The 19,564-nt window shown below is 44.5% G+C and overlaps 2 protein-coding genes across 2 annotated transcripts; one reads left to right on the top strand and one right to left on the bottom strand.

Annotated features, from left to right (window-relative positions):
- Positions 1-113: 113 nt before the first annotated feature.
- On the top strand, positions 114-2,564 carry BCR41DRAFT_402015 (hypothetical protein; the record flags this gene model as incomplete). Its single annotated transcript, XM_022029267.1, has 1 exon — positions 114-2,564. A coding segment is annotated over one exon (2,451 nt), but the record flags the coding sequence as incomplete, so codon positions are not given.
- Positions 2,565-6,182: 3,618 nt separating this feature from the next.
- Positions 6,183-9,109, bottom strand: BCR41DRAFT_426654 (P-loop containing nucleoside triphosphate hydrolase protein). Its single transcript, XM_022030757.1, has 6 exons — positions 8,766-9,109; positions 8,518-8,538; positions 8,341-8,373; positions 8,014-8,245; positions 7,456-7,929; positions 6,183-7,376 (listed from the first exon to the last, which is right to left on the bottom strand). Exons 1-6 carry the CDS (start codon positions 9,082-9,084, stop codon positions 6,368-6,370), a joined length of 2,088 nt encoding a protein of 695 aa, XP_021875675.1. The 5' UTR covers positions 9,085-9,109; the 3' UTR covers positions 6,183-6,367.
- Positions 9,110-19,564: the final 10,455 nt, after the last annotated feature.

Here is a 19,564-nt window from a genome sequence, read left to right as displayed (position 1 = left end):
CAAAACAGCTCTGCAGCTCTTTTCACCTTGTCAAAACAGTGCTCAGCCACTTCGGCAGCTGTTTTCACCTTGTCAAAATTGTGCCCAGAGACTTCGGCTGTTGTCAAAACAGCTCTGCAGCTCTTTTCACCTTGTCAAAACAGTGCTCAGCCACTTCGGCAGCTGTTTTCACCTTGTCAAAATTGTGCCCAGAGACTTCGGCTGTTGTCAAAACAGCTCTGCAGCTCTTTTCACCTTGTCAAAACAGTGCTCAGCCACTTCGGCAGCTGTTTTCACCTTGTCAAAATTGTGCCCAGAGACTTCGGCTGTTGTCAAAACAGCTCTGCAGCTCTTTTCACCTTGTCAAAATTGTGCCCAGAGACTTCGGCTGTTGTCAAAACAGCTCTGCAGCTCTTTTCACCTTGTCAAAACAGTGCTCAGCCACTTCGGCAGCTGTTTTCACCTTGTCAAAATTGTGCCCAGAGACTTCGGCTGTTGTCAAAACAGCTCTGCAGCTCTTTTCACCTTGTCAAAATTGTGCCCAGAGACTTCGGCTGTTGTCAAAACAGCTCTGCAGCTCTTTTCACCTTGTCAAAACAGTGCTCAGCCACTTCGGCAGCTGTTTTCACCTTGTCAAAATTGTGCCCAGAGACTTCGGCTGTTGTCAAAACAGCTCTGCAGCTCTTTTCACCTTGTCAAAACAGTGCTCAGCCACTTCGGCAGCTGTTTTCACCTTGTCAAAATTGTGCCCAGAGACTTCGGCTGTTGTCAAAACAGCTCTGCAGCTCTTTTCACCTTGTCAAAACAGTGCTCAGCCACTTCGGCAGCTGGTTTCACCTTGTCAAAATTGTGCCCAGAGACTTCGGCTGTTGTCAAAACAGCTCTGCAGCTCTTTTCACCTTGTCAAAACAGTGCTCAGCCACTTCGGCAGCTGTTTTCACCTTGTCAAAATTGTGCCCAGAGACTTCGGCTGTTGTCAAAACAGCTCTGCAGCTCTTTCCACCTTGTCAAAACAGTGCTCAGCCACTTCGGCAGCTGTTTTCACCTTGTCAAAATTGTGCCCAGAGACTTCGGCTGTTGTCAAAACAGCTCTGCAGCTCTTTTCACCTTGTCAAAACAGTGCTCAGCCACTTCGGCAGCGGTTTTCACCTTGTCAAAATTGTGCCCAGAGACTTCGGCTGTTGTCAAAACAGCTCTGCAGCTCTTTTCACCTTGTCAAAATTGTGCCCAGAGACTTCGGCTGTTGTCAAAACAGCTCTGCAGCTCTTTCCACCTTGTCAAAACAGTGCTCAGCCACTTCGGCAGCTGTTTTCACCTTGTCAAAATTGTGCCCAGAGACTTCGGCTGTTGTCAAAACAGCTCTGCAGCTCTTTTCACCTTGTCAAAACAGTGCTCAGCCACTTCGGCAGCTGTTTTCACCTTGTCAAAATTGTGCCCAGAGACTTCGGCTGTTGTCAAAACAGCTCTGCAGCTCTTTCCACCTTGTCAAAACAGTGCTCAGCCACTTCGGCAGCTGGTTTCACCTTGTCAAAATTGTGCCCAGAGACTTCGGCTGTTGTCAAAACAGCTCTGCAGCTCTTTTCACCTTGTCAAAATTGTGCCCAGAGACTTCGGCTGTTGTCAAAACAGCTCTGCAGCTCTTTTCACCTTGTCAAAACAGTGCTCAGCCACTTCGGCAGCGGTTTTCACCTTGTCAAAATTGTGCCCAGAGACTTCGGCTGTTGTCAAAACAGCTCTGCAGCTCTTTTCACCTTGTCAAAACAGTGCTCAGCCACTTCGGCAGCTGGTTTCACCTTGTCAAAATTGTGCCCAGAGACTTCGGCTGTAGTCAAAACAGCTCTGCAGCTCTTTCCACCTTGTCAAAACAGTGCTCAGCCACTTCGGCAGCTGGTTTCACCTTGTCAAAATTGTGCCCAGAGACTTCGGCTGTTGTCAAAACAGCTCTGCAGCTCTTTTCACCTTGTCAAAACAGTGCTCAGCCACTTCGGCAGCGGTTTTCACCTTGTCAAAATTGTGCCCAGAGACTTCGGCTGTTGTCAAAACAGCTCTGCAGCTCTTTTCACCTTGTCAAAACAGTGCTCAGCCACTTCGGCAGCTGTTTTCACCTTGTCAAAATTGTGCCCAGAGACTTCGGCTGTTGTCAAAACAGCTCTGCAGCTCTTTTCACCTTGTCAAAATTGTGCCCAGAGACTTCGGCTGTTGTCAAAACAGCTCTGCAGCTCTTTTCACCTTGTCAAAACAGTGCTCAGCCACTTCGGCAGCTGGTTTCACCTTGTCAAAATTGTGCCCAGAGACTTCGGCTGTTGTCAAAACAGCTCTGCAGCTCTTTTCACCTTGTCAAAATTGTGCCCAGAGACTTCGGCTGTTGTCAAAACAGCTCTGCAGCTCTTTTCACCTTGTCAAAACAGTGCTCAGCCACTTCGGCAGCTGGTTTCACCTTGTCAAAATTGTGCCCAGAGACTTCGGCTGTTGTCAAAACAGCTCTGCAGCTCTTTTCACCTTGTCAAAACAGTGCTCAGCCACTTCGGCAGCTGTTTTCACCTTGTCAAAATTGTGCCCAGAGACTTCTTCGTGTCAAGGACTGACAGGACGATTGCAAGAGAAGGAAAGTGATTTAGGAACATGAATGAACATTGGAGATTCAAGAATAGTTTTATTGCAGACTGAGGTTTACTATGTTACAAGTCTATCATATTTATACTTGTTTGACTGAAGAGGAGACACGCTTCAAGAACTCTAAATAAAGCTTACTCAAAAATTTCCTAAGGACTTTTACCACATGCGGAACTCCAAGTGTTGAGTTAACTTAATACACAGGATCCGAGGAAGATGTCTGGTGCAATCTTATTTCAAGGTTCCTTGGCACTATAAGCCTTGGTTATTGGTTTATAGCTCTTCTAGAATCCTTGGAGCTATTCACGGAGCTAGAAAACTAGGAGACGCGACTTGGCTTGACAGGCAAACTATGCATGGAGGAATGAGTTGCAAAAGTCAAGGTAGTGTTCTACAGTGGTCATCAAAAGTCATTCAATGAATTAGGAATTTCGATATTCTCATTCCTTTCTCCAATTTGATTTTGCTTGTCGCTAATGAAACTTACGTAGCGAGTTCGACCATCGACAATGTCACTCCTACTACAATGACAATGAGCTCCTGTTGCTAATTGAAAATTTAGATGAATGCCAATTATTGGCATCTCATTGAATGACATTTGAAGAAAATCAGCTTTGCTTTATTTGTTTTTTTTTCTGTTCTTCAGTAATGTGTACGACCTCCTTTCATGCGATGTAGCTCCTCTACCCTTCGTGGCATGCTTTCATATAGCTCATCAAGGAAGTCAGGTGGAATAGATGTCCAGATATCCTGTAGTCTTTCCCATAGTTCATCCGGATCCTTTGGTACCTTCTCATATCCCTTGAGCCGATGATCCATGTAGGCCCATACATTCTCGATAGGGTTGAGGTCAGGAGAATTTGGAGGCCACTCCAAAGTGGTAATGTGTGACTTAATTAAGAACTCTTTAACCATCCTACTCGTATGAACACTTGCATTGTCCTGCTGAAAAATTAACTTTTCAGGGTCCTGGCCATACCACTTCCATGAGCCGAGGACATAATCTTGTAGAACATCAACATATAAAGAGGAATCAACTGTGACAGGGATCCTGCAACCATCGCCTACACCATGATAAGTGATACAGCCCCACCACATAAGTTTGTTATGTGCTCCCCTTGATCTCTCTCTAACATCTCGATCTTCTAAAGTCCTGTGGCCGGGTCGCCTATATTGTGTTCTTCCTCCTAAGGACCCTAGCCTTTCAAAAAGCTTTTCGTCCGAGAACATCACTCGCTTCCAGTCATCAACAGTCCAGTCAAGGTGGTTGAGGGCAAAATTCTTCCTTTTCGCAATCTGCATTTTTGTCAGCCTAGGCTTGAATGGGCGGACATAGTTTTTCAAACCCTCTGATTTTAGATAGCGTCGGGCAGTCTCTACACTGACATGCACTCCATGGCTCGATCTGATGTATTCTTGAACTGCCAGAATGGATCTAAGTTTCCCCGTATCAACCTCGCGTGCAATAACCCTCTTGGTAGCAGGGGAAACCAATGAGGGTCTGCCCATTCTGGGTTTAGGAATATTGTCCTTGACGTCCCTCCTGATCCTTATTGCCGATGAAATAGAGATACCAAGTTGCCTTGCCACTTCGCTTGTAGACTTCCCTTGTCGAAGTAAGGCCTGAGCATTTTGTACCTTTTCCATAGAAAGCGTCCTCATAATAAATACTAAACGATGTGGAATGTTAATTGTAAGTAGAGGTGTATGAAGATATAGCTGAAGGTAATCTTGGTAGAAAAAAGAGAAGTGAAAAAGTTTTTTTTGCAATCAACATTAAAATTCAGCAGAAGTCATTCAATAGGCAGGTCAAATTGAAATTGGTTTTATTTCACAATGAAGTCATAATTGGGAATGAGACATGAAAGTAATCATGAGGTGTGGGGAACAAATGCACTACCCCAAATATACTAGCCACATGCTAGATGAGAATGAAGAAAAGGAATGAGAATGTTAAAAATTCAAAATCATTGAATGACTTTTGATGACCACTGTAGGGGGATCTAAGGGTGCAATAAAGGTATCTTTATTCAGGGGGAACTATGCTGCAGAACTAGATAGAAAGTAGACCTATTTATACTAGTTAATATCCTGTTGCAAGGAATGCTCTAGAAATATGGGCGAAATACTATGTTGCACAAAATTATTATAGTGATTTCGCTTGCATGAGTGAAGGAAATGAGCGGAACAAATTAATCAAGCACACGTTATCTTTTTCAGATTCGAATCAGACAAAAGTCATTCATCAATTCATGAGCTAGACATTGCTTGCTGTTCGTGACATGTTCATGCTACCAGACTCTATAACGATGAGAACGAAGATCCGGTGTCAGCTAATACGGTGCGTCGGGCGCTGAGAGATATAGGCCTGGAAGCTAAAAAAGCCGTCAAGAAGCCTAGGCTAACAAAACGTCAAAAGGAAGCTCGACTGGACTTTGCTCTCCAGCACAAAGACTGGACCGAAGCTGATTGGAAGCGAGTAATTTGGTCCGATGAGTCCAAAATTTGTAGGATATCTCCTGATGGCATGCGCTATGTTTGGGTGGAAACAAATAAAGAACCAAAGGTGAAGGCGGCCGATATTGACCCAAAGTTAGTTTCGCCCACAGTCAAACATGGTGGTGGTTCGATCATGGTTTGGGGCTGCATGACGTGGGATGGGCCAGGCTACTTGGCCAAGATCGACTCCACGCTGGACTCCGAGCTGTATATTCGTATCCTCCAGGACGAGCTATTGAATACTGTGGATTGGTACAACATTGATCCAGAGCAATTTATCTTCCAACAAGACAATGATTCTAAGCATACGGCTAAGAGAGTCACAACCTACCTTGCCTCTATTGGATTGACAAGGGCGTCAGGTAGAATACTAACATGGCCTGCCAATTCACCAGACCTGAACCCTATAGAGCATTTGTGGTATCACTTAAATCAAAAAATTCGCGAACATGGGACCATTCCAGAAGGCATGCTGGAACTCTGGGAAAGAGTGGGCCAGATATGGGAGGAGGAGACGCCGAAGGAGGTCTGCCGCAATTTGATAAGAAGTATGCCTGAGCGGATGCTAGCAGTCATTAGGGCGAAGGGGGGCAATACGAGGTTTTGATAGGTGGAAAAAAACGATGGTTAAAAAATTGTCCAAATGAGAGGAAAATTTCAAAGTAATAAAAGCTATCAGAAACAAGCAGGAGCGCTAATAGGTTTTGAGCAAATAAAGTATGTCTCGTTGACTTTCCTTTGTGGAGTGGGTCTCATATTCTGCGAAGATAGAGTTAAGAGAGAGCTAAGCTAGTGTTCATAAAGGAAAGAGAGAAAAATCCTTCTTTTACTTGCATTAAATGACTTCCAGCAGTTGTCATGGGCAACATTTTAGACCACATGCAAAACTGAAAAAGTGACCTGCATGAATAAAAAAGCCATTAGCTTTCCAAATGAGACAAGCTAATGTCACAACGCATAACTACGACGAAGAAGAAGACGGGAGCTTTATTAAACCAAAGTATGAGTGGTGTATGCAAATACGGTTTCTAGGAATGAGAAAAAGAAATGGACATGGGAATGAATTATTGAATCAGTTTTGCATGATAGTGTATAGATTAAGGTATAGATACATAAAGTAAATTGTTGGTCATTAATGAAGAGAGAGTGTTTTAATGCAATCAATGCGAAATATACAAAGTAACAGCTATTTAAACAGATCTGCAAAATTATAAAGCCCATGTCAACAAAATGGGACGTCCTTACAATGTTGGGTAAAAAAAAAATAGAATTGCTGTTAGACAGTCAACAGCTCATTGTCAATTCTTTGAGTATTGCCACTGTCCTTCCAGCGAGCACTCATCCGCACTGTATTAAAATCCCCATCGTGCCAGAAATGCACCAAATTCACCCCTTGGTCCAGTTCCGCGTCGTTTTGCCAGTATGGGTGCTTAAAATAGTCGTCCTCACAGGTAAAATGAACAACCCAAGCTTCTTCTGCTGAGAGTAAACGTTTGTAAGTTGACGTCTTGCTGATATGGTCCTTAATAGAAGATTGACTTCCTGTAGCCAAAAGCTCGATAACAACCGTCGGCTCTCCTGCTTTCTTGATGACAATATCACTATATTTGTGGTCCTCAAGCTCACGGAGGTGCCACTGGCCAATGATCTCATATTTTTTTGTTTTGTTTAGCCAGTTGGTGAGAACTCTCATCAATTCCGTGTCATAGACGCTTTCTCGAGGGACACTGGCGTTGTAGTCGCCCATAACCTTAACTGTTCTCCCCGATCTTTTGTATGATCGATCTTCCGCCTGCAAAATCAAGTCTCTATCGAAAAATCGAAGAGCAATCTTCATAATCTCTAGAATATCCAATGATCCTCCTCTTTTCTTTGGGGGTGACTCTGAAGGAGCGTGAGGATATTTTAATGGGATAATATATCTCCTCACAAACGAGTCAATGAATGCTGAGGCCATACGGTAGTTACTGCCATCAAGTCTTATCAGCACCCCTTCTGCAGTTAGGAAGTCTGCCAATCTCTGTTGTTCCATGTCTGTGATAGATATATCGCCGAGATACCCAATAAAATCTGTTCGGAGAAGATTAACAGCATCTGTAGCTGATTCATTCAAAAGTGAATCAACCATCCTTCTAAAAGTATGGTACGAAAACATCCTCTCATTCTGATTGTCTATGGAGAAGTCCTGCCATGTATCGTAATCGAGACATTTCGTCGAGCCGTTGACTTTCGAGCGAAGATCCTCATGAATGGAGCGTCCACAAAGACAAATCATTCCTGGATGACTATTGACATTGAGCACAATTCATTGTATTAGAATGGCACATCAACTCGTGGAGAGTTAACTAAGCTTAAAAAACATACCCATTTGACTTCCAGTGTATGTCTCGAATAATCTCATCATCTATTTTAATCATCTCATCCTTCGCATAGTCATTAAAGAGCTGCTGCGTTTGATCAAGAGTGAAATACGGGTTCCTGATAGTATTGTTGACATTGAACGGGGATATGTGTTGATCTGTTGTCCGAAGGCGCTGAAGACTAAAGGTTCCACATACGATAACACTGTGAATGGCGTAGGCATTGTTTCTACTCATTGCTCGGAGTGTTTTCAAAAAAATATTTCTGACTTCATCACCTGCTTTGAACAGTTCATCAAACTCATCAATCAAGATGACAAACTTCTCGTCCTTGAGTTCAATTTGACTGAAAGCATTGAGGAATTCTCGTTGGGTTGTAATAACACTGACCGCTTTATAGCTGAAACGAAGAGCATCACCAAAAGTCCCCCAGAAATCAGACTCATTATTGCGAACGTTAACTTCCTCAAATGATAGTCTAAATGAAAAATATAAGGTTAGTACCGGTACAATAGCACATAAATTGCATCCACTTTATCCATTTTCGCGGAAGTTGGCTTACGGGAGGCAGCGATACCCAAAGTCAGTTAATTGGGTGATAAGTCGATACAACCGTGTTGTTTTTCCAGAGGCACGTGCGCCTATGAGCATCACTATCTCGCGGTCAAAAACGCTCTGTAGTATTTTCTTATTGTCGTCATGTTCCGCAGGATCCACATAGTAGACTTGATTAACAGCGTCGAATCTGATCGGTCCATTGACGGTCCACTTCTTCTTTTTCAAAACTGGCGGCACTAAAAAAAAAAAAAAAAAAAAAAAAAACAGCAAGACCTGTCAGAAGAGAAAAATAAAGAATCGGTTTCCAATCATTAAGGGAGAATTAGCTTACATAAGTCATCGGCCCTCCTTTTTTTCTCCGAGTCTGTTGGTAAAGGAAGCAATGATAGAAATTGGCAAGAAAAAAAGAAAAAGAAAAAGAAAAAGCATCAGAGGGAGTCGTCAAGCACATGTGCGATGATTAACCTTTTGAAAAAAGAAGAGAACCAATTAAACAAATGAGTCTTACTCGAAGTGGAAGTAGACGGATCTAAACCGCAATAATGCAAAACCAAAAATAAAAAACGATGGATCATTAGACATAATCAATGATTAGAACAAGCGTCACCACATGGCAAGTAATTAAATGCTTGCATGCCGCAGTAGCAAGCAATTAGAATTTAAATAAGCTCAAAATGGAAGCAGCAATCAAAAAGACGCAATTGCAGACTATGATGTCATACACAAAAGTTTGAGAACAAATAGCCAATCCCTTACCTTCCAATGGCCGCTGAATAATGACGTTGATAGTCTCCTCAGGCAGAGGCGATGTGCCAAATATCTTTGAGATCTTGCTTGTTGCTCTGGTGAGTAGCTCCTTTGATTCAATATTGGCGAGATTGATTGTAGCGCCCTCATCAGGAACAGAGACGTGGAAGAGATTCAATTTGCCAGCTGCAATGTCGTCGAATTGAGGTTCGTTCTTCTTCTTGATTGCATCTTTGAGAGCAGCAATTGAGTCATCAGCATCCAATTGGACTTCAAATGCGGAAGAGTCGCCGTCGAGAATACAAAAGAGCTTAATTTTTTGAGTCATCTTGGTTTAATTGCGTACTGAAAAAAAAAAAAAAAAAAAAAAAAAAAGTAATTGACAGTAAATCAGCAAGAGCGAATTTGATTAAAGTGAACTGAGCAAGAATGTTGGCGTTAATGTGAAGATTGAAAGAGAAATGCTTAGAGGAAGAGGGATGAAAGAAAGAAAGATGGATGTGTGAGAAAAAAAAAAGAGTGGCAATAGGATGTGCTCACTAAAAATAAAATTACGTACACGCGTTTTTATTCCCATCATCCATCATACAATTATATGTAATACATACATTATCCTCGTAGCCATGGTCCATATGTGTGACCTCTTTTTATTCCTTCTGACCGAGAAAAAACTAAAAATAAAATAAATAAAATCTAGCGTTCGCTCTGATCTACTCTCTATCTTCTTTTTTCTCGCTCAGGAACACATCCAGCGTATTGAAGTTCCAAATGAGCGAGTATGACACTTCTGATCCAATTATACACTCTCTCCAGAGCCAGCTGGCTACACTCACCAGCCGGCTTGAGGCTCTCTCGACTAGCTCTGAATCCAGTCGATCGAACCCCTACTTGGTTCCAAAAGAACCAGCTTACGAAATTACACCTGACGACTCCATTCTCGTCCACTACCCAGCAATGGACGGGAAAGATTTTTTCAAACATAAATCTGGAAACCGTGCAGACGATCTTGCATATGCAACAGAAATGGCTAAAGAGATGCAGTCTTTTGCCAAAAACACAACCCAAACCTATTCTGCACCCAAATCGGCACTCATTGACTGGCCCGACTCTTCCTCTCACCACAGTTCCATGGACAAAACAATCTCACGCTATCAATCACGATTGGCAAACCTTACAAGACCACTTGATCAATTTGCCACGGAAATGTTTTCCTACGAAGTTGACCCTGCGGTCGCACAAGCGTGTTTACAGCTCGCACAGACAATGCGTGAACATATTGCACACCTTGCACAGCAAATGTCAAGCGACAGGGAGGACCTTGTTTACCAAGCGCACAAAATTTCAGTCACCAAGGACACAGTTGATCCACCAATTGTCTCTACTTCAGACTTCATTGAAGCCAGCAAATTGGCAAAGAGTGTTCGTCAGGCTACTAACCCGACAAGACAACGGGCGTACAACAGGAGGACTCAAAACCGGAGTTTCTTTAGCGCAAATACTTACAGACCCACTTCTAATTCTAGCCAATCTCATCCATCGGGTCAAACTCAGACCGCCCACTATCAAAATGACAATGGTTCTTTTTTTGGGCGAGGCCAAAATCCAAGGAGAGGGGGACGAGGCCGAGGCCGAGGCTACCAAACCCCTCAATCCAACCAGACAAGTCAGGCACAGACTGCAGGCCAGCAGTAGGTGGCCGTTTACAGATTTACAGAGAAGCATGGGCTCTCATAACCGACAACGAATGGGTCAAGTCGGTCGTCTCCGAGGGATCCAAAATCCCTTTCCACAAACGGCCACCGATATCCAGTTCAACAGCGTACCAAGCTCGAGTAGCAGCGGAGGAAGAGAAGGCGATCGATCAAGAGGTAATCGCACTCTTAGCCAAAAGAGCAATAGAGGTCGCTTCGGGCCCTGGTTTCAAGAGCCGAATATTCACTATCCCCAAGAAAACCGGGGACATTCGTCCAGTCTTAAATCTAAGACCGTTGAATGCCTACGTCTCAGAGCGGCACTTCAAAATGGAGACGATGACGACAGTATGCGCAATGTTACAGAAGAACGACTTTATGACAAGCATCGACCTATCAGACGCATTTCTTCACGTACTAATCCATCCAGATTATCGTCATTATCTACAGTTCCAATGGAAGAACCGGAAATTTCAATTCCGTACACTTCCCTTCGGGCTCTCACTCTCTCCGCTAGTGTTCACCAAAGTTCTCAAGCCTTTCCTCAAATGGGCACGACGACGAGGAATTCGCATATCAGCGTACCTAGACGATTTGATAATCCTAGCCAAGAACAAAGAACAATCAATCCAGTTCACTCAACTAGTGCAAGACAAGTTGGCAGCGCTAGGATTCCTCATCAAGGAAGCCAAGTCTACGTTGATCCCGTCACAGAAAATAGACCATTTAGGCTTCACCATCAACTCCCGGGATATGACTGTCACAGTTCCGAAATCCAAAGTCAGGGACATACGGCGCGAGGCAGGAAAGCTACTACGAAAAGGCGCCACTTCTTTAAGGGAACTTTCTTCGTTCGTCGGGAAAGCAATGGCAACATCTATGGCAGTGTTCCCAGCGCGATTCATGACACGGAATCTGCTTCACCTCAAGAACACAGCACTAAAAGCCAAGGGAGCTTCTTGGTCGGACACGGTCACCCTCACGGAACCAGCCAAGGAGAACCTTCAATGGTGGAAGGAGCAATTGACGTCATGGAATGGTCTGTCATGGATTCAACAACAGACACAAATGGACATATACACGGATGCATCGGACACCGGATGGGGGATCGTGATCAACAATCAAACATGGAGTGGCAAATGGACTCCACAAGAGAAAGACCACCACATCAACTGGAAGGAACTACAGACAGTTCTTCGAGCTGTTCAACTACCAATAACACAGGGCAAAATGATCAACATCATATGCGACAACACGACAACGATTGCACACATCAACAGGTTCGGAGGGACGAGGTCTCCGGAACTAATGAGACTAGCGGACACGTTATGGCGTCACTGCCTAGCAACGGGGACTCGACTTCGGACGACATACATCCCATCTGCATTCAACCCAGCGGATGCACCGTCACGGCGAATGATATCGCAATTGGAATGGAGGATCAGTCGCCCATTCTTTCAACAACTGGAACACCAATGGGGGCCACATCAGGTGGACCTATTTGCGTCGGCACAGAACAAACAGCTACCGACATTTGTCTCATGGAAATTCCATCCAGATGCTCTGAAGATAGACGCCCTTCAACACAACTGGACAGAGATGGGCAACCTTTACATTTGCCCCCCATGGAATCTTCTATCAATCATCTTGGAGAGGATACAGACCCAGAAACTGACAGCAACAGTAATAACCCCATGGTGGCCGAGTGCAATATGGTTCCCAACCATCAAGGAGATGGCAGTAGCACCACCAATCCCGATCCCTCGGGAAGCAGTCCTACCAGCCGTCGGAAGCGCAAGCGATCTCCTCAGCAAGAATCCACTCTGGTCATTGACAGCATGGAGAATAAGAGGCGACGTAAAGATCTAGATGCAGGACTCTCACCATCCGCTATCACTCTACTAGATTCAGCAGGTGCCAACAGCAAAACACGTCGACAATATCTGCCAACTCAAGAGGCTTTCGCAGTATGGGCTCAACAAGAAGGCTTCGACCCTAGTACGCCAAATGCAATTGCTGTAGTTAACTATTTATGCCATGCGCGGATTATCTATTCTTGGAGTAGGAATACCACTCTTAACAAAAAATCAGCCATCTTAAAGCTTTACGACGACACATCCGTGATCACAGGCAATATCTACTTTCAGCGGTTCATGGCAGCAATGAAAAGTACTGGCGTATTTCAAATGGAGCACGTATCCGCACTCGACATTTCACCCATCCTTTCATACTTCCGCATGGAGGACAATGTGGATCTTGATATGCCTAAGCTCTCTCGCAAGCTCTGCTGGCTCTTAGGCGTTTGTGCGTTTCTCCGGCCAGATGATATCGGTTGCATCGATGTGTCAAAGTCAGAGACCAGTGAAAAGGGTCTTCTCCTTACCATAGTCTTCCCTAAGGAGCGACGCGATGGGCAGCGCATCATAAAGTCGACCTTCGTAGGTAGACACCCTAACGACAAGAAAATTTGCCCAGTCGAGGCCTATACAGAATACACCAGACGGATAGCGGACACACCTCTCGAAATCGAGCACCACAAAGATCAGGATTATAAATTCAATCCTCTTATGCGCTTTGTGAAAGACAAGTCTAAAGTCCTTAGGGTCAGTACCATAGGCACTTTTATGAATGAAATCACACGTCGAATTCCAAATCTTCCGTCGAAACGGCCTCCTCCAAAGCCACGCGCTATAGGATCAACCTTGGCAGCCATCGCTGGCGTATCAACCCAAGATACACTATCATGCAAAACTGATTCAATAATTCATTCCCATGTGCATTTCTTTTTTTCATTCCTAGAAACTGTATATGCATACACCACTCATACTTTGGTTTAATAAAGCTCCCGTCTTCTTCTACGTCATAGTGATGCGTTGTGACATTAGCTTGTCTCATTTGAATAGCTAATGACTTTTTTGTTCATGCAGGTCATTGAATCAGTTTCACATGTGGTCTAAAATGTTGCCCATGACAACTTTTGGACGTCATTTAATGCCAGTAAAAAAAGGACTTTTCTCTCTTTCCTTTATGAACACCTGCTTAACTCTCTCTTAACTATACCTTCACAGAATATGAGACCCACTCCACAAAGGAAAGTCAACGAAGCCAGGAGGCTAATGATGGGAGGCATGTCTACTAGAGAAACTGCTGCTAGTGTTGGTATATCAATAGCGACGGCCACCAGGATCTATGCACATAATAAGGAGTACATGCCAGTCAATAAAGGCGGTCGACCAAGGAAAGTACCTAGAGGTATCATGCAGTATCTTAAGGCGAACATGAAACGAGGTACACTCAACTCTGCAGTTGAGGCCACCGTCAGAGCCAACCAGCTCATACCAGCGGCTGTTTCTGAGACCACCGTTAGACGACGGCTCAAGGAGTTAGGATTGACAGCAAAGAGGCGTGTACAAAAGCCATGTGACAGTATATAGCAGTGCTCCTATCCGAACCATTCGAATCGAATTTCACTGATACGAATTCGATTCGAATGAGGTAAGCTCAAATTCGATTCGAATTCGATTAGATAACAAAATTCGAATGCTATACGAATGGTTCGAATGATTCGAGCCTTCGATTTATTCGAACTATTGGCACAATAGTAAATGATAATTTTAAACTTTTTTTTTTTTTTTTTTTTTTTTGATTGGGTGTAAAGTACAAGGACCATGTTTTCGCTACGCGTAACCAGTGGTCCTATTCGAACCATTCGAGCCATTCGAATCGAACCAGGATATGGCTTATTCGAATCGATTCGAATTTATCACGATTCGAATTCGAATCGAATAGGAGCACTGGTATATAGCCTTAAGCCTATAAAAAGGCTTGTTTTAATAATTATAATAAAATCATCTTTTGTCTCTCTTAATTATTACATGGTAGCAAAGCTACTCTGATCCCCGACCTTCATCCCTGTCCCCTGCCCCCTGTCCCTGGTTTCCCTGTCCCCCTGTCCCCTGCCGTACCACCCTACCTCCTCGATTTTACTTTCAACCTGCTCTCTGTGGAAGATTTAGCCCTAATCCTTGATTCCATGACGCTCACTACCGACAACCCTGTGATGACCCCCGCTTTCAAGTACCCCCAACCCGACAAGTTCGAGGGAAAGCGCGATGGCTTCTCAGCCAACACCTGGTTGCGCTCTATGCGTCGTTTCTTCGTTGGTGCCTCTGTTCCTGCTTCGGCACAGACGGTTGTAGCCATAGCCTTCCTCGGGCCTGACGCGGCCCGATGGTTTAACGGCGCAGGCATCTCTGACGATGCATCGTTCGACACCTTTGAAAAAGGGTTCCGGGATGCGTTCGTCCCCAATGGTTTCTCTCAACTCATCCGGTTTCGCCTGTCCTCCCTTAAGATGAGTACTACTGTCACCGATTACGTTGCCGAAGCCCGCGAACTCCTCACGGCACTCTTAGCTGATGAGCCTTCGGCAGGAGGACGCAAGGCAATCGAAGACTTTGCTTTCATCTGCTTTGTGCAAGGGTGTCCACCTGCCTTGAACCAACTCTTGCGTGCCTTCCAGGTCACACAAACCCTGACAGTCTACCAACTCTTTGCGGCTGCGGAACAGTACGATAGAGTCTACCAATTTCAGCCGGACGGTGTAACCCAGGCCCGCGCTGCCCCGAACACAGTCTTCTGCGGTTGCAGCTCAACTCCAGTCCGCTCGGGATCCCATGGCTATGGAGGTGGATAACCTGCGGATGGAACTCAATGCTTTGAGGAAGCAGTTCCATGGCCGAGGCTTCCTCTCCCCACTCACTCCCAATGAAAGATCTGAGCTGATCAAGCGAGGCGCTTGCTTTAAGTGCCGACAAGATGGCCACCGGGCCAATGAGTGTCCTGGTCGACGTTCTCGCAACTTTAATAACTTATCCACATCTGCAGGCGATGTCCTAGACCTTCCGTCGGGAAAAGCCTCCAGCGGCCAGGCTTAGTCCAGAGCTTGGTCGCTGCAGCAACTTCTCCCTCTCTTCTGGACAGAGGGAGTACTAGCAAGTCAGAGTTAGGTTTTGCCAATGAGCATAATAAATCTAGTAAACTCAATAATTCTGCCATGCACACACTCCCTATTACTGGTGATTCGCCTGAAACCTTAAGTTGCTCAACAACGAAAAAAGCTAAAAATGTTAAAAATGAACCATGTGCCACAGATAACTTTAATCTAAAACCTCACCCACATTCCAATGATCACACGGCCACACTGTCATCTTCCCCCCCAACGGTGCCTAGAATGTTCGAGACAGTGGACCTGGACCCACTCGGGCCTCGCTCTATTCTAGCACCCTCTCTGCCCACCAAGAGTCAACTACGCCGCTCACGTAAGAAGACTGTTCGACTACAGTCTTTCACAGTGGACATTGCAGCTCACACCCTACTTACATTCCTTGGTGCTGTCAATGGTCGCCCTGCCAGAATCTTAATTGATGGCGGTACCGAGGGCAATGTCATTAGCTCCTCATTCCAAAAGCAGCACTCCATTCCTCTACAGTCCTGTTCACCCATTCCAATCATTCTTCCTAACGGCGACCGCTCCATCTCCCAACACACTGCTTCCATCACTCTTGAGCGTGACACTTACTCCGACACCCTTAATCCACTCGTCTATCCACTCAAGCACTACGACCTTATTCTTGGCAAGCCCTGGCTCACCGCTATCAACCCTTACATTGACTGGCGCACCAATGATCTTCACTTTACTTCACATGGCAATACCGTGCGCTGGTCATGTAGAGGATTCCAAGCTAACTCTATTACAGCTAAGTCTCGTGGATTACTTATGAGCCACATGCATTTCCAAACTGTCGCAGCACAGCCGGGCAGTGAGATTTATCTTGCCACAGTTAAATTCCCTCAATCCTCACCAAACACCGCCACCAACATGCACCCTGATATTGCTTCTATTATCCAAGTTGAATTCCCTGACGTCTTTCCTGACTCACTTCCTGCAGGTCTTCCGCCAGATCGTGGTGACTCTATGAAGATTGAAACAGACCCCAACGCAGATCCACCTGTTCGCCCTGTGATCCGTCTCTCCATCGCTGAACTCGACGAGCTGCGTAAACAGTTGGATGAACTCTTAGCTAAAGGATTTATTAAGCCTAGCACATCACCTTATGGCGCTCCCGTCCTTTTCGTCAAAAAGAAAGATGGGTCACTTCGTATGTGTGTCGATTACCGTGGTTTGAACAGAATCACACGAAAGAACCGTCATCCACTTCCGCGCATCGACGAGCTTATCGACCGCTTTCGGAATGCTAAATATTTCTCGAAACTAGACTTGATGTCAGGTTACCATCAACAACGGATTTTTGATGCACACGCTCATAAGACTGCATTTCGTTGCAGATATGGCCACTATGAATTTAATGTTGTTCCATTTGGTCTAACTAATGCCCCTGCTTCGTTCTCCACCATGATGTCACAAGCTTTGAGTCCATTGTTGGATAAATGTGTAGTACTTTACCTGGATGACATCCTGGTTTACTCCAAGAATAAGAATGAACACCTGGCCCATCTTCGCAGCGTACTCTCCCTCCTCCGGAAGAACCGTCTCTATGCTGAACTAAGCAAGTGCTCGTTTATGCAAGAAGAAGCTGAATTTCTAGGACATGTTGTTTGTAAAGACGGCATCAAGACAAGCGCGGGTCCAGTGCTCCTATTCGATTCGAATGGTTCGAATGGTTCGAATGACGCGAATTATTCGAATAGTTCGAGTGTCCAATGGTTCGAATGGTTCGAATAGGAGCGTGGTGGTTTGAATTGCGAAGTGGTATGAGTGTTATAATTCATAGCCCTGGTTCAGAGTTGTATTGTAAAAAGTTTTATTTGATTTGCTAGTATTGAGAGATGCTTATACTCTTATGTAGAAAACTATATAATTCTCAATCAAGGCATCTCTTTCAACCAGTGCTCCTATTCGATTCGAATGGTTTGAATGGCTTGAATCATTCGAACCATTCGAATAGCATTCGAATCCTGTTATCTATTCGTATTCGAATCGAATTTGAACTTACTTTATTCGAATCGAATTCGATATCAGGCAAATTCGATTCGAATGGTTCGAATAGGAGCACTGGTCGTAGGGCTAAGGCTATTTTCTTTCAGGCGGCAGGAAGAACTTGTCTTGCGAAAAGCATCTTTCTGTCGGGGTTGATGTCACAGGGACTGCAAGATAGTCCTTTGCCATATTCGCCAAATTGGGCAAGCGCTCCTTTTGTGATCGCCAGTACACTAACTCTGGAGGCTCATGTTTACTAGCAACTAGAGAACTTCCTTCTCGAACGTATAATTCAAGCTCTCCACCTTTTTTCTTGATACCATAGCGTCTCATCTCCACTTCTTCTTCAGCTGGAAGCTGACTTAGGCCTTCTTTGCCCTAATATTCATCTTCCCAGACCTTCGTTACCATGTCTTGGCTGCTTTGAATATATTCACCCCATTCGTTAGCTTCCCACCAGTCAAACCGCATCCTCGGGTCCATAGCAGTGGCGACGGCATAGACCGCTGAGGAATCAGTTTTAGAATAATAACGCAAAAGCTTCTTTAACCCTTGACCTGCTGCGTTTTTTAGTGGAGGATCCTCTTCTTTTTCAATATAATCTTCTAGGTGGTCGATCATGTTGTTGTAAGCAGACATGGCTCTGTTGATTGTCGGGTATCCCAGGCTAGAAGACACCGTCGCTGTGATATCATTAAACTGGCTAAGCAAAATATTGAGCTCCTTCAGGTATCCCCATTCTTCGTCTTTCAGGGAGAAGGCCGATAAAAACGGTTCGTTCTGGCACATGCTCTGGTAGGCTAGCCTTAACGTTATTACCCTATCCACCATGATGAAAGTAGAGTTCCAACGTGTGCAGTTATCCCTTTTCAGTTCAAGGTTTGGGCATTTCAGGATAGCACAGACCTGGCCAAACTTGTCAATTCTTTGTGGCGAAGCTCTATGTATAAGTCGATATAAAAGGTATTTTATAGTTAAGTTTCATGATTCAAGTTTATATTTGCAGTCAAGATTATATAGTAATACTGACCTGATCTTAACAATGCCTTTTCTGAGTTTCTGTAATGTACTCAGCGTTACAAGCGTTAACCCAACCGCATCCTCACACTCATTGTTGTTCACGTAGAGACTGTCATTTTCAGGAGCCAAGTCATTCAAACCACTTGGGCCCAAAATCGCCTGAACTGCCAGATTAATGATGTGTCCAAGGCATGGCACATGGTATAAGCCATCCTTGAGCGGCCTAATGTTTTTTATTTTTATTTATTTTTATTTTTTTTAAGAGAAGCGTTAGAGATAACTCATTACTAGATGCGCTAGCATTATTAAAAGTGACTGAGAATTACCATTCTACTGCCTTGGGATGCTTTTCAAGCTCTCGGATCATTTTGGACATACACTATCATGCAAAACTGATTCAATAATTCATTCCCATGTGCATTTCTTTTTTTCATTCCTAGAAACCGTATATGCATACACCACTCATACTTTGGTTTAATAAAGCTCCCGTCTTCTTCTACGTCATAGTGATGCGTTGTGACATTAGCTTGTCTCATTTGAATAGCTAATTACTTTTTTGTTCATTCAGGTCATTGAATCAGTTTCACATGTGCCCATTCGGTGGCCAAAGATCTTTATTCTTTTGTGAGCCATAACCTTACATCAATAGATAGTATTCCAACCATGGGCATCACTGACAGCTTGGAGTCTCTTATGGATACCTATGATGAGTTTGCGGCAGAAGCCCACTGGGATCCTGTACCATTCAACCGATACTCGCTCCCATAGTTCATCACAGCTCTTAGCTCGCTCCGGATACCTAGAGAGCCGCCTATCCAATTCTGCCCACATGTGTTCAATAGGGTTGAGGTCAGGGGATTGTGCTGGCCACTCTAGAAGTGTACCTTCCTCTTCTGTCAGATGTACTGACTCCAAATACTTCCTAACAATCTTCGCCGTGTGCTTCGAGTCATTGTCGTGCTGAAAGACGATATCGCTTTTAGTTAGGCCCCAGTCATCAAGCGACATCTGTAGATCCTCCTGCAGTAGTTTGATGTAAAGTTGTGCGTCCATATTATTGTCAATCTTTGCAATGTATCCAGGTCCGTACCATGAGA

Source organism: Lobosporangium transversale (genome assembly GCF_002105155.1).
Source record: "Lobosporangium transversale strain NRRL 3116 chromosome Unknown BCR41scaffold_73, whole genome shotgun sequence".
Taxonomy (NCBI): domain Eukaryota; kingdom Fungi; phylum Mortierellomycota; class Mortierellomycetes; order Mortierellales; family Mortierellaceae; genus Lobosporangium; species Lobosporangium transversale.
The sequence above is the reverse complement of the archived record's forward strand: the minus strand, read 5'-3'. Positions and strand labels throughout refer to the sequence as shown.